At 44.2% G+C, this 15,222-nt stretch overlaps 1 protein-coding gene across 1 annotated transcript; it reads left to right on the forward strand.

Moving 5' to 3' along the window:
• Positions 1-13,467: 13,467 nt before the first annotated feature.
• On the forward strand, positions 13,468-14,019 carry LOC103199976 (solute carrier family 25 member 44-like). Its single transcript, XM_042781474.1, has one exon. It carries the CDS (start codon positions 13,468-13,470, stop codon positions 14,017-14,019), a length of 552 nt encoding a protein of 183 aa, XP_042637408.1.
• Positions 14,020-15,222: the final 1,203 nt, after the last annotated feature.

Consider the following 15,222-nt stretch of genomic DNA (forward strand, 5'->3'; position numbering starts at 1 on the left):
AATCTCTTCTAAGTAGTGTCTTATGAAAGCGGAGAACACAGCACAGGTCACACTGTAAAAGGGGTAGACACCATGTGAAGATACATCCACAAGCAACAAAGGCATACCAAAGATTGTCGGCAACCACCACCAACTAGGGAGCGGCATAGAACAGTTTCTCTCTCAGAGCTCTCAGAAGAAACTGATGTAGCCAACAGCCTGATTGGCACTTCCAGCCTCCAGAATTGTGAGAGAATAATTTCTGTTCTTTAAAGCCACCCATTTTATGGTGTTTTGTTATGGCAGCCATGGGAAACTAAGACAGCCTTCTCCACCATCCCTAGCCAGGTTCCATTTGGGTCTTTGGTCAGGGGCAGATTACTCAATAAGCAAAGTAAGCACAGGCTTATTTGTGCTTACTAATCTGCAGGGAATAATTTCACATGAGTTTCACATCTGTGGGAAAAACATGTGAAAACAGTTCACTACAGATTAGTAAATAACCACAAGTGAGCCAATGCTTACCTTGCTTACTGGGTACTCCATCTCTGTCAGGGATTGTAAATTTGAAAGAGGCTTTGATTCTATAGGAAGATGCTGTGGGGCTGGGAGAGAGACAGTCGCCAGTCATACTTGGAAGCACAATCCTTGATGTGGTGAAAAAATGTGAAATCGTCACTACAGATTAGTAAGCACAAGTAAACCCATGCTTACCTTGCTTATTGGGTAATCTCTGGCCCTACTATAGCAGCAGCCATTCAACACCTTACCCCAGGAGCACACGACTGAGTTTCTGATGCTTTGATTTTCGGGAGCCTCCCTCCGTGTCCTCAGATGGACTTCAGGCCCTGTGCCACCCCTGCAGATGCTTTTCTTTGAGAAGTAGGGATGGAGATGACTTTTTGCCTAGAGATCATCCTCCATTAGCCCTTTCTCAGATCTGAAGTCTTCTGGAGAAAGGACAAACAGTCCCACAGGAAGGGCCCAATGTCTGGGGTTAATAATCCACTCTGAGGGACAAAGACTTGAGGGAACTCCAGTCTTTGCCCATGGATGTGTGGAAAATTTTCCATTCAGCAGCTGAATAAATCAAACAGACTGTCCTTCCTTTCTTATAAAATAGGGACCTGCATGGAAAAAGTTGTACCCACACTCATTTCTAGGTGGAAGATATATTTAAAATTCTGCATAAAAATGTACTTCAATAGGGTTCCAAGGTAAACAGAGTTGGCTTAGAATAATAAAGTCCTCTAGGAACTCTGATAGTGTAGTGCCTAAGTCACTTGACTGCTAACCAGAAGGCTGGTGGTTCAAACCCACCAGCCACTCCTCAGAAGGCAATCTACTTCCGTAGTGATACTGCCTCGGAAACCCAAGGAGGGGTCGCTATGAGTCGGGTCTGACTCGATGGCAAATAACAACAACATTCCCCACTACCATGTTTTATAATTAATATACATACTCTTCAAGGAGCTCCGGTAGCACAGTGACTACTAACCAAAAAGTTGGTGATTCAAACCCACCAGCCCCTCCATGGAAGCAAGACTGGGCAATCTACTCCCATAAAGATTTACCACCTTGGAAACCCACAGGGGATCGCTATAAGTCGGAATCAACTCGATGGCAGTGGTTTTTGTTTGTTTTTGGTATATATACTCTTCAAAATGGTCTCCTGTCCTGTCTTCTGATGGTTAACAAACTACAGAGGAAAATCCTTGTTATTTCTTTGTATTGCTACCCATAACTGTTTATCTTAGAATGACTTTTAGCTTTTTTCTAAAGTCCAGTCTGAAAGAGGGATTATTTACCTCATAAATGGTGGTCAAAGAATATACCACCGGGCACGTGCGGGCTCCCGCGAGGAGGCTGCAGACGAGACTTGTTTGACTCGGCACCGCCTATGTTTGGACACTAGATGGCAGGCTTACCTTCTAGATGCAACACAAGGCACCAGCAGCCCAGCCTCTTCGTCTGGCTCCCACAAACTCCCTAGCAGAAAACTCCATGTTTTCTCTTGGAAGGAATCTGCTTGGGGAGTGTGATAGAGCCGCAGTGGTTTGGGAATGCCTGTCTTTTGCAGCTGCAGTGGGATCAGAGCCCATTGGATCCCAAACCTCATGGCTTGTAGCTGCGGTGATGTCACTGAGGGGTTAGTGGCTCCCTCCCCCACCTGCCTGCCAAGGGTTGGGTTCAGAAATGTCTCCAGTTTCCCTTGGGCTGGGTCAAGGTTCAAGATCTTTCAAGATGTCCCAAACTTGAGGATTTGCTTTATGCAAGCTTCTACCAAGTGGAAGGTCCTGCCCTGGGTCTGGATACTGCTGAGTGCCAGGAAGGAATATAGAAGCTTGTATGGGCTACTGGGCCTGGGCTGAGGTTTCATTGCCTTTCTAGCCTCATAATATTCTGAACACGTTTCTTTTTGCAACTCCTGTCCTGCTCCCATCCCACCCAGGGTTTAGATCTCAATATTTATAAGCTCTCCTTGGGAGCAAGAACTGCCACCAATTTGCTTATGCATTCCTGGTGCCTGGAACATGGTGAGAGCTCAGTGAATGTTTGCTAAATGAATGCTTGAATGAATGAATTAATGCTGAGGTGAAAGCATTTGGTTTAGCCTCTGAATTCTAGAAAAGGTCCCAAATGGGTGGAAATGCATTATGTTTTCTAGGGAGTCTGTCTTCATCTTTACCCCTTCTTCCCCACACCAGCTGAAATTCCACTTCAGGATCTCAATTTGAGAATTATGCTGAACTTTTCTTACATTTAGCTAAAATCCCACATGCTGCAATTTGAGATAATTCTTTTTTGCTCTGATCTCAATGCAAGTCAATGATGAAATTGGAGAATGATATAATATGATTGATATGATACATAATATCATATATATAATATATATGATACAAAATTTAGTTTTTGCCCCTTTAGTCAGCATACCCAATTTCTATAGGGCTATTATCTAAGTAATGAGATGATGGTTGAGGTTTCCTTTGGGATTACATATTTTTTTAAATTGTAGTTTGGGTGAAAGTTTACAGAACAACTTAGTTTTCCATTCAACAATTTATGTACATATTGTTAAATGACATTGGTTGCAATCCCCCTGATGTAACAACACTCTTCTGCTTTCCTCCCTGGGTTTCTTGTTTCCGTTCATCCTTCTTTCCTGCCCCTTCCTACTTTCTGAAGTTTGTTTTTGGGCAAATGCTGCCCCTTTGGTATATTTTTGAACAGCATGATAGTGATGGCACATTGGGTATCCTCAGCCCTCCTTAGTGGAGTATAGTGGAGAAGGACTCAGTGTCAGTGAAGGCAGGGCCACTGTTAGGAAAGAATCTACAAGTATTTGTACCCTGCTCTTCTCATCTCTAGGAGCTCTGGTGGCATAGTGTCTAAGGCATTCGACTGTTAACCAAAAGGCTGGCGGTTCAAACCCACCAGCCACTCCTCAGAAGGAAGGCTGGGCAATCTACTTCTGTAGTGATATCACCTCGGAAACCCAAGGAGGGGTCACTAGGAGTCCGATCCAACTCCACAACAGTGAGTTTGGTGTTTGGTTTCTTCTCATCTCTAGAATCTCTGGTGGTGAAGCGGTTAAAGCATTTGACTGCTAACCCAAACATTGGCAGTTCGAACCCATCAGTTGCTCTGTGGTAGAAAGATGAAGCAGTCTGCTTCCGTAAAGATGTAAACCCTGGAAACTCTATGGGGCAGTTCTACTCTGTCTTCTAGGGTCATTATGGGTCGGAATTGATTAGTTTTGGTTTGGTTCTCATCTTCTACCCACATAAGCCCTAAAGCAGGGCTGCAGCATAGAGTTGGGCAGATTGTGCAATGCACAACTCCAGGAGGCTCCATTCATAATCTGTGTTGCTATTATTGGCAACTCTATGTGACGGGCAGGGACTAGGAGGAACTTAGGAGTTGAACCTCCAGTCACCATCTCAAGTCTAGCTGCCTGAGAGGGGCAATTGACCTTTCCATAAACATTGGTATGAGCGTGACAGGATTACAACCATACAAGTACACAACAAGACTGGTGGCCCTCCCAGCTATTTCCCTACTGGAGATGGCCTTCGGAAAACTATAAAGTCAGTTGCCCTTAACTGCTCACAGGAAGTTGGATATTTTTGCTTTATTTCATTTTTTCCTTCATTGCATTGACAAACAACTTAACCAATGTAATATATTGGTGGAAAATTTTGCATATTTGCACCCCAAGTTATAGGCCTCATTTTAGCCTAATGTGATTTGAAATGGGAAATGGTAGTGGTAAATAGCCTGACCATGATTAAACCCTGATGGGGGTTGGGAGTAATGGAGACATGACAGACCCCTCATAATAACTCGTTCCACACAATAGCTAATGAGATTATGTCCCGTGGCACAGCGTATTTTCTGTGAAAATGAAAACTGAAAATGCACTTAACATTTCTGCCATTAATATGCCAGGTATTCCCCTCACTCACCCATGGAAAAGAGCATTAATTTTTTCTTATCATTTGTTGTATCTTTTTTTTTTTTTTCTCCAGGAAAAATTCTAGGATTCATTTTGCAAGGACTACTTGCTTAATTTTGGAGTAAATGTAAGTCCCCCTTCTTCGATAAGTGGGTTACTTTTCTGGCAGGGGAATTTGAAAGGAAGAGTGATAAACTGTCTATAATGTGGGCCAGGGTGATAGCACTGGGCTTAAAAGAAGGACAAGATGATCTGGTATTCAGAGAAACGTGAGATGGGGATTCCTTCAGCTATCAAGAGCTCACGGGTGGAGGTTATTGGGATACAACCCGAAATACTCATTATTTCCGGGTGAGAGGGGTAGAGGTGAGCAAAGGATGTGGGCAAATATGTTTTGGGGACAGTATGGGCTGTTGTTTTTTCTCCCTATAGAAAATCCTTTCTGGGGTGGTAGGAGCTGACCTTTCTCGCTGCCTCCTACATCCCTTCTCTTCACGCACTTCTTTCTCCTTCCCTCTTTTCCCTTGCTCCTCCTCCTTTCTTCTCCTTCCTCCTTTCTTATTCAATCCTTTTTTAAAATAAAGTCATCATTGCCTGTTAAAATAAATTTTTCGATTCTACTCCTCCACCAAATGCAGCCTCATTGCTCTGCTTCCCCTTATAGTAAAACTTCTTGAAAGATTGATCTAACCTTGCCCTCTCCAATTCTACTGTACAGTTCTATTCTATTCCCTCTTGAAACCACTACACTCCAGGCTTTTGATGCCATCATTTCACAATTGCTACATTTGTCAAGGGCATGAGTGGGCTCCACAGTAGCTAAAGTTAACGATCAGTTTTTAATCTTCATCTTAGTAGTTCTGTCAGCTGCATTTGACATAGCCGATCGTGCTTTTCTCCTTCCAATCCTTTCTTCCAGGACACAACCTGTTGTGGATTAAATTGTGTCCCCAAAAAAGATAGATCAAAGTCCTAAACCTCCATACCTGTGAACATGCCCTTGTTTGGAAATAGAATCTTTGAAGATATTACCTGTTAACCTGAAGTCATACTGGTGTAGGATGGGTCCTATTCCCATCTGAGTGATGTCCTATGAAAGAGGAGAAGAGACACTGAGAGACAGAGGGGTGACAGCCATGTAAAGGTGCATGTACACACCAAGGAATGCAAGCCAGCAGAAACAGGAAGAGACAAGAATGGTTCTTCCCTTCGAGTCTTTAGAGAGAACATGGCCCTGCCAACACCCTGAATTTGGTCTATTAACCTCTAGAACTGTGAGACAATATATTTCTGTTATTTAAACTTACCCACTTTGTGGTTCTTTGTTACAGCAGCCCTGGGAAACTAATGCATCATCCTTCCTGGTTTTCTTCTGTCGTGCTACTGGTCCTTCTCAGTCTTGACATCTCTATTTGGATCAAATAGGTACCTTAAATATGTCTAAAGCTGGACTCTGAGTGGGAGCTCTGGTAATGTAGTGCCTAAGGCACTTGACTACTAAGCAGAAGGTTGGTGGTTCACACCCACAAGCCACTCCTCAGAAGGAAGATGGGGCATCTACTTTCGTAGTGATACTGCCTCGGAAACCCAAGGAGGGGTTGCTATGAGTCGGGTCCGACTCGACAGCACGTAACAACAACAACAACAGACTCTGAGTATTTACCATTTTAATTTGTCCCTTTCCCATCTTAGTTAGTGCTCAAAGCAAAAATCTTGTGGTGGTCTTTAACTTCTCTTACACCACACAATCAATCCTTATACAATTACTTCCAAATTTACTTTCAAAATATTGTCAGAACCTAACCTTTGCTCCCCATTTCCACGCAACAATGCAACACACTGCCATGGAGTTGGATCTGATTCTTAGCGACCTCTCCTTGGGTTTCCGAGACAGTATCACTACAGAAGTAGATTACCCAGTTTTCCTCTGAGGAGTGGCTGGTGGGTTTGAACCTCTAGCCTTCTGGTTAGCAGTCAAATGCCTTAGACACTATGCCACCAGAGCTCCCATTTCCACAGCTGGGTTCAAATCATCCATATCCCTTCCCTGGATTATTACAGCAGCTTTCTGCTTCTGTCCCCCATTCCCCCTCCAGCCCTGCCTTCCCCACACCTCACAGACTATTCTCAATATACTTGCCACAGTGAGTTTGTGAAAATTTAAATCAGACTTCCTTTCCCCCAGAAGCTCTGGTGGTGCAGTGGTTAAGGCATTTGGCTGTTAACCAAAAAGCTTGGAGGTTTGAACCTACCAGCTGCTCCACTGGGAAAAGATGAGGCAATCTGTTTCTGTAAAGATTTACAGCTTTGGTAATCCTATGCAGCAGTTCCACTCTGTACTATAGAGTCGCTGTGAGTCGGAATTGACTTGATGGCTGTGAGTTTGGTTTTTGGTTCCCTCTGTCCAGGGAGGGACTGGTCACTTTTAGGTAAACCAGTTGCTGTTGAGACAATTCCAATTCATGGTGACCCCACAGAACTGTACTTCATAGGGTTTTCCACGGTTGATTTTTCAGAAGTACATCGGAAGTAAATCAGTAGATTGCTTTCTTCTGAGGCAACTCTGGGTGAACTGGGACCTTCAACCTTTTGGTTAGTAGCTGAGTGTGTTCATTATTTGCACCATCCAGGGACTCCTTTCCTGCAAAAACCAAAAAACCAAACGCACTGCTGTTGAGTCGGATCTGACTCGACCCCTCCTTGGGTTTCTGAGGCAGTAGAATCTACGGAAGTAGATTGCCCAACCTTCCTTCTTAGGAGTGGCTGGTGGGTTTGAGCCTCCAGACTTCTGGTTGGCAGTCAAGTGCCTTAGGCAGAAAAGGGTTGGTGGAATGAGGACTTGAAAAATTGGTGCAAAGGACATTGCATCCTGGGGAATGCCACTGGCAAGGTTCCCAAAGCAGAGTGTGATGATGTGTTCAGAGACCATGATGAGGGGTCCAGGGAATGACATCTGCGCTTGATGTCGGGGAGTACTTGGGAAGATAGATTTGGGTCAGATAGCCAAGGGCCTTGAATGCCATGCTAAACAGTTTGGCCTTTACCCAGCATTTTCCAGTAGGCTTGGGCATAAAGGGGAGTGGGAGCAACTCTGAAATTCACTTAGCATAGTTATCTCAGCTGCCTGCCAAGTAGTCTATTTAGTCCAATTCACAGGCAGAGCTTTGTTGAGCATTGAGAAGTCACTTGCTCCGTGTGAATCCAATCACCACGGCAGGCATACCTCAAAGAGGGTACACACAGCCGCCTCTGAAAAGCCTGCCTCACACTCTGGCAATTCAATTCATGAATATGCTTTTCCAACGTCTGATGCTGCTGCTTAGCAAAGATATTATGGGACAAATCCTTGATTTGACCTTTTGTATCTCTATCCATCCCACTGTGCTAAAAGCAATTATGTGCATCTTGTGTGTGACTGTTGGAATGGGGAGTCACTTAGCGACAGGCCCTTTTCACACTCCAACTGTCCTCTGGTTCATTCCTCCCCCAACCCCCCCACAACGGCCTGCACAGCAGGCCTCCTCCGCTGCTTAGCAGAGTCTAAAATGGCATTAGAGGGAGGCGAACGGGGATGTAAACAGGTGGAAACAGTTCCTGTCATGGCAATTAGCATTCCCCTTGGACAGGCACAGCTATGGATGAAAGAATGGGGCTGCAAGGGGACAAGGAAGAGAAAGCAAAAGGCAGAAGAGGGCTGAACTCATTGTCCAAGCCATAAGCCACTTTCTACAAAAACTTCCTATACAACTAAGCAACCCCAGTGTCAGGGTGAGTGGTGGAGTCTCTGTCTACAGATGATTGGTCAGCCACCTCCTCTGCCTACAGTATGTTTCTGTGTGCTCATGTCTGTGTGATTAAATGTGTTTTAATATCAATGTCTGCATGTGTGAGAATGCACATTTGTGTCTGTGGTGTTTGCATGTTGTGTGTGTGTCCAGGTTCCTGTATGCTACTCTTGTGTATAAATATACCTAGATGTATGGGTACCTATGACAATACACGTTGGTGTGTGTCTATATCTGTCCTAGAATCTGTATATGGAGCAGGCATGTGTGCATGACTATGCATGTCATTTCTGAATGTGTTGTTTGCCTCTGTTTGTATACATGTGTGCATAGGTGTATGTGTTGATATGTATGAGATACCGGCTGAGTAGAAAAAGCTTCCCTTTTCTTCTCTTTGATGGAGCAGCTCGTGACTGTGGAGGCCACTCCAACTCTGGCCAGAGAGGGGAGCCCTGATCTTGCTAAATACCCCTAAGGGCCTGGCTCTTCAGAAATGGATTCCTTTTACTCAGTTCCCTACAGCCCCCAACCCCAGCCCTCAAGGTAGTGAAAAGGCAGAGCTCAGAGTAAGGGAAGGTGTCCAGGAAGACAACAGAAGGAGCAAGTTACAATCCTGGAGGCAGGACCCTGGAGCAACTGGGAGAGAAGATCAAGGATCTTTTCTAAGTTTCTGCATATAAATAATTTACAGGGGAAAAGTGAGCTGGCCTCTTGGGCAGGAGGTAAATGCAGACAATGAAATAATGGTGAGTAAAGTGATCTGTTCCCAGGCCAGCCTCACCTCACTGGAGTTGAAATAAAAACTGATGAGTGGGGGTGGCGTACTGAGGCTGACCTGGACCATTTCTGCTGTCTGGAAGATTTGAGGACAGAGCACCTGGTCACAGGTAAAGTCATCTGATGATGTCGCCACTAACTCTAGAAACGAACCAAATGAGGAAATTAGCAATGCCAGCCATCGAAACTATACATTGCTACCAAAAACTAACAACAAAAACCAAACCTAGCAGATTTTACTGCAATTGGCAGCTCCACTCCAATTTCAATCAGTATGTGTGACCTGGTATGGCCTTGTCACCCACTCCAGGCCCCATTTGGGCCTCTCAATTATTCTCAAACTGGGGAGGGGATGAGGAAACTCCAAGGTCAGCCTGTCTGCTTTGAAAATCACTCGAGAGTCTCACGCACACTGACCTTTTATGATGATTGCTGATTGCTCATTGTATGCAAATATACTATATGAATTAAAATCTTATATGTACAGATATTCTAAAATAATAAACATTATCCCTGAGGATACGACTTTGAAACAATAAATATTTCAAGTTTTGATCTGTATCTTCCCAGGCTTTCTTTTTCTGTATCTGTGGCTATCCATGCGTACATTTATATCTATAAGCTATTTTATAATTTATTTTCCCAATTAATTAATATTCCCTGATTATCTCTTCATGCCAATAAAAAACCTGCACTGTCATTTTTAACAGCTGCTAGGTAGCTTATTGTATGGGTGAGCTGCAATCTATTTAACCTATCTTTTGTTAGGTCTTTAGGTTTCCCCACCTTTCTGGATTTAAAAATTTTAGTATAATGATAATTGAGTGAAAAAAAGTTTTTCACAGACCCATTAGGTGGTGCTGGTGGCAAAGGTGACATTAAAAGCAGACACCTTGACACCTGCATTTCATCACACATACAGCCCTGCCTTGAGATTGTCCAAAGATAACATGGGGTGGGTGATAAGATCATGCTAGCACCCTCACTGCTGCCTGGAAACTGGAGCTACAAGAAGCTGCCATAAACCGTACAACCTGCAGCGTTTGGAGTGTTTTCTGGAGGAATGTATGTTCTCTAATTGCAGACATTGTTAACTTTCTTCAGAAAGTAGCCTTCTTGAGGGTCCTTACCATCAAGGACCAAGCTTTCTGTCCTCAGCACTTGCAGGCAGTGGAGAGGACCAGGGCAGAGAGCTGAGATATAGAGCAGACCTCTTCACTCCTGGTGAAGAGTTTGATGAAGAGGGCTTCTTTCTGTTCTGAATTACTCAGTCTGATTTTTATTTCTACCTGGAAGTTGGTAGTTTCAAGATTATAGAGTTACAAACGCAAGGGTTATGAGAAATAAAATATTTGCTTTGCCTGCTTGTGCTCCCAAAGTTGTTGTGGTTGTTATGTGCTTTTGAGTCGGACCTGACTCACAGTGATTCCTCCTTGGGTTTCCGAGGCAGTATCACTATGGAAGTAGATTGCTCAATCTTCCTTCCGAGAAGTGGCTGGTGGGTTTGAACTGCCAGCCTTCTGGCTAGCAGTCAGATGCCTTAGGCACTACGCTACCAGAGCTCCCAAAGTAGAGTTCTTAATAATTCTGTTTACTCATTTCCCTCATTCATTTATCCCACATACATTTATTGAACACCGACTATGTGCCAGCACTGAGGACATGAAGACAAGTAAAACAGCATCCTTGGCCTGCCTTCCAAGGAGCTCTGGAAGTGCAGTACATAAGGCATTTGACTGCTAACCAGAAGGTTGGTAGTTCAAAACCACCAGCTGCTCTGCAGAAAGAAGATGGGGCAATCTATTTCTGTAAAGATTTACTGCCTCAGAAACTCAATGGAGGTTGCTATGAGTCAGAATCAACTTGATAGCATTGAGTTTGGCTTTTTTTGGTTTTGGCCTGCCTTCCAGTATTTCCTGGACAGAAGAGGAAAGCAGAGAGATAAACCACAGTCATTACTCTCACTTTTCCAGATCCCCTCAAATGACACTTCTCTCCATAAATCCTCCCCAGGCAGGAGGCAGGGCTACCTATCTTGGCTCCCACATCGGCAGCCCTTATAGCCTTGAGTGTCTCAAGAAGGCTGGATTCTATTTCTCTCCACATGCTGAATACTTGACCCAGTGTGGGACACATAGCACAGAAATATTTAATGAGTACTGAATAAGGGAATACAACATGCTAATCATTGCCAGCCAGCCTTAGTCTCCACTGCATCACCATTCCAGTCACCAGCACTGATGAGCAGCCCCTCTGCTTTTGCTGAGGAGCTCAGCTAAGTCTGCAAGCTCTGAAGCTAGGTGTGAGTGTGAATCCCTTTTCCTCCACTTATTAGTGACCCTGGGTTAGTTACTTGACATATCCATGCTTCATTGTCCTCATCCATAAAATGAGAGTAATCATAGGACCTATCTCATCACAGGGTGCAGTGAGAATTATTTGGCTAATACATGTAAAGCACTGAGAACAGGAGTGGGAACATAGTCAGCTCTAAATAAGGGTTAGCTGCACCATTACTATGATTACTACCTCAAATGGAAAGAAGTGTTCTTAATGTGCCTTTCAGGCAACCTTGAAAGGCTTAGCTTCTTGTGATTGTATCTCTTTTGACTCTAAAAGTAGCTCTGACTCATACATTTGATTCATACGACTGATTTTTGACAATAGCCGCCAAGTAAATTCAATGCGGAAAGAAACGTCTTCAACAAATGGTGCTGGGACAACTGGATCTCCACACACTGTAGAATGAACCTGGACCCCTACCTCGCTACACATGAATATTAACTCAAAATGTGTCAAAGGCCTAAATACAAATTCGTTGCCAAAAACCACATCCTGGAACTTTACCACCATTTTTATTTTGAGTTTTCCCAACTAAAACCATAACACTAAGAATAAAAATAGTGGTAAAGCTTCAGGATGTTGTTTTTGGCAATGGATTCTGAGATATAACACTGGAAGCACAAGCAACAAAAGAAAAAATAGGTAGATTGGGCTTCATAATTTGAAACTTCTGTGCATGAAAGAATGTTATCAAGAAAGTAAAAAGACAATCCACAAAATGAGCAAAATTATTTGGAAACCATACATCTGATAAAGGTTTAATGTCCAGAATATTAGAGAACTCCTACAACTCAACAACAAAAAAGACAAACAATCCAATTTTAAAAATGGGCAAAGGACTTAAATAGACATTTCTTCAAAGAAGGTATACAAACAACTGATAAGCACATAAAAAGATGCTCAACATCATTAGTTTTGTGTGCCATTAAGTTAATTCTGACTTACAGTGATCTTAGAACTGTCCCATAAGGTTTCCAAGGCTGTAGTCTTCACCCAAATAGACTGCCACATTTTTCTCCCGTGAAATGGCTGTTGAGTTTAAACGACCAACATTTCGGTTAGCATTCAAGCACTTAACTACTGTGCTACCAGCGCTCCTGTCATTTGTCAATTGTCGTTGTTGTTATGTGCTGTCGAGTCGGCCCAGACTCATAGCGACCCCTCCTTGGGTTGCCGAGGCAGTATCACTACAGAAGTATCTTGCCAAACCTTCCTTCTGAGGAGTGGCTGGTGGATAGGGAACTGTAAATCAAAACCACAAAAAATCACATCCACTTGGGAGCTCTGGTGGCATAGTGCCTAAGACATGTGACTGCTAACCAGAAGGCTGGCAGTTCAAACCCATCAGCCACTCCTCAGAAGGAAGACTGGACAATCTACTTCTGTAGAGATATCACCTCAGAAACCCAAGGAGGAGTGACTATGAGTCGTATCTGACTCCAAGGCAGTGAGTAAGCCTTTAAAAAAAGAAAAGAAAGCAACAAGTGTTGATAAAGATGTGGAGAAATTGTAACAGTGCTGCAATGCTGGTGGCAATGTAAACTGGTACAGCTACTATAGAAAACAATTTCGCATTCCTCCAAGTTAAACAGAATTATCATACGACCCAGCAATTGCTAGGTATATGCCTAGGTATAAATTATTCACAATATATAAAAGGTGCAAACAAACAGCAGTTCAAATGTCCATCACTAGATGAATAAACAGAGTGTGGTACATATATACATACAATGGAATATTATTCAGCCATAAAGCGAAATGAAGTCCTGATACATGGATAAACCTGGAAAACATTATGCTGAAAGAAATGTCAGATGCAGAAGGAAAAATATTGTATGATCTCACTTCTATGAAATTTTTAGAATAAGCAAATGCATAGAGACAAAAGTAGATTAGTGGTTACCAGGTGTAGGGGGGGCGAGGAATGGGAAGTTAAAACAAATGTATAAGACAAATAGTCTCATTCCAAATTGTGTGACATAAATGTGAATTTTACCTTCAAAATGTCATTGTAGAGATGGAAGATGCGACTGGCAGCAGGCAGTCGCTGGGAATGGAGGTTAGAGTGGGAGCTGCGGCCTAGAGATCCAGGCTTGCAGTTCACCTCAGACACGGCTGAGAAGTGCAATGGAGGACAAACGCAACATCCAGATCGTTGAATGGGAACACCTGGACAAGAAGAAGTTCTATGTATTCAGTGTGGCAATGACTATGATGATCTGTGTCAGCGTCTGCCCATTCACCCTCATCTGCACCCGACTGCAGGTTCAAAAGGACAAAAGCCTCTACAATGGGACATTTGATGCCTTCATTAAGATCCTGCAGGCAGATGGTGTGACTGGTCTCTACTGGGGGTTCCTGGTCAACACCTTCACCCTCATCTCTGGTCAATGCTATGTTACCACTTATGAGCTCACCTGTAAGTTTGTAGCTGACTACAGCAAGAGTAACACAGTCAAGTCGCTGGTGGCTGGTGGCTCAGCCTCCCTGGTGGCCCAGAGCATCACGGTGACTATAAATGTGGTCTCCCAGCACCTGATGTTGCAGCGCAAGGGTGAGAAAATGGGCCATTTCCAGGTGCTTGGAGACCTAGATGGACAAAGGATAATTGCTTTTGGCCAAACCAAGGACATCATCAGGCAGATCCTGCGGACTGATGGACTTCGAGGCTTCTATTGAGGCTATGTGGCATCACTGCTTACATACATCCCAAATAGTGCTGTCTGGTGGCCCTTCTATCACTTCTATGCAGAGCAGCTCTTATACCTCTGTCCTAAGAGTGCCCTCACATTGTCTTTCAAGCTATCTTGGGGCCCCTGGCTGCAGCCACTGCCTCTATCCTCACCAATCCCATGGATGTTCTCTGAACCCGTGTGCAAGTTGAAGGCAAGAACTCCATCATCCTGACCTTCAGACAGCTGATGGCAGAGGAGGGGCCTTGGGGCCTCATGAAGGGCCTCTCTGCCAGAATCATCTCTGCCACACCCTCTACCATCGTCATTGTGGTGGGCTATGAGAGCCTCAAAAAGCTCAGCTTGTGACCTGAGCTGGTGGATTCAAGACACTGGTAACCAGTGGTGGGGAGAGAAGCCTGCCATTCCCACACTACTGGGTTGGGAGCAGAATGAAGAGGACAGCACCCTCTCTGGCGCCCCCACTACACACTCAGCCCTGCCCTGGGCCAGGTGGCCTGTCTGGGACAAGAACAGAGACTTTGAACTGCTTTTGCCAAGGAGGTTCTAAGCCTGGACCCCTTGCCCCTACTGTTTTTAATTCTCTTGCCAAACTAGTCTCCCTCACTGAGTCCCTGTACTCTGTCTTGCCCTAAGGAAACCCCCACCTGCTAACCCTTCTGGCTTCCCCTTCCATCTGTGTTCCTGACATCCTGAGAAGAGCTGTACATAGAGCTTGTTTACTACCACTCTCCCAGGGTTTACAGCCCATGCTCCAAGCAGTTGCCATCAGCCCTCTGCCAGTTCATCTTTTAGGCTCACTTATTTTTATTTGGGAGCTGAGCTGTCCACCAGATTACTCTACTTTCCCTGGCCATTGGGGCAAGGTGGCAGGCACTTTGCACAGGGAGTAGAAGTAGCAAAATTTTGGTTCCCAAGAGAACTCATCCATCCTCTCTTTGGAGAATTATTAGGTTGGAGAGAAATGTTGATACTTTATTTTGTGGGTTTTTGTTTTGTTTTGTTTTATAACCTCTGTGAAGCAGGCTGTTGTCTTAGTCCTGCTAAAGCAGCAGTCCTGCAGTTGGAGCCCACCCCTTCCTCAGACAGATGGAAAAATGTAATGTAGCTTTTTCCTCAGTCCCAGTTCCCTATCCTTTAAGTCCCAGGAGCCCTGGGACAATATAAGCTGCTGGCTTCCCCTGGCCCA

Source organism: Orycteropus afer, unplaced genomic scaffold, assembly GCF_000298275.1.
Source record: "Orycteropus afer afer isolate SDZICR_OR568_19922 unplaced genomic scaffold, OryAfe1.0 scaffold00124, whole genome shotgun sequence".
Lineage (NCBI taxonomy): Eukaryota > Metazoa > Chordata > Mammalia > Tubulidentata > Orycteropodidae > Orycteropus > Orycteropus afer.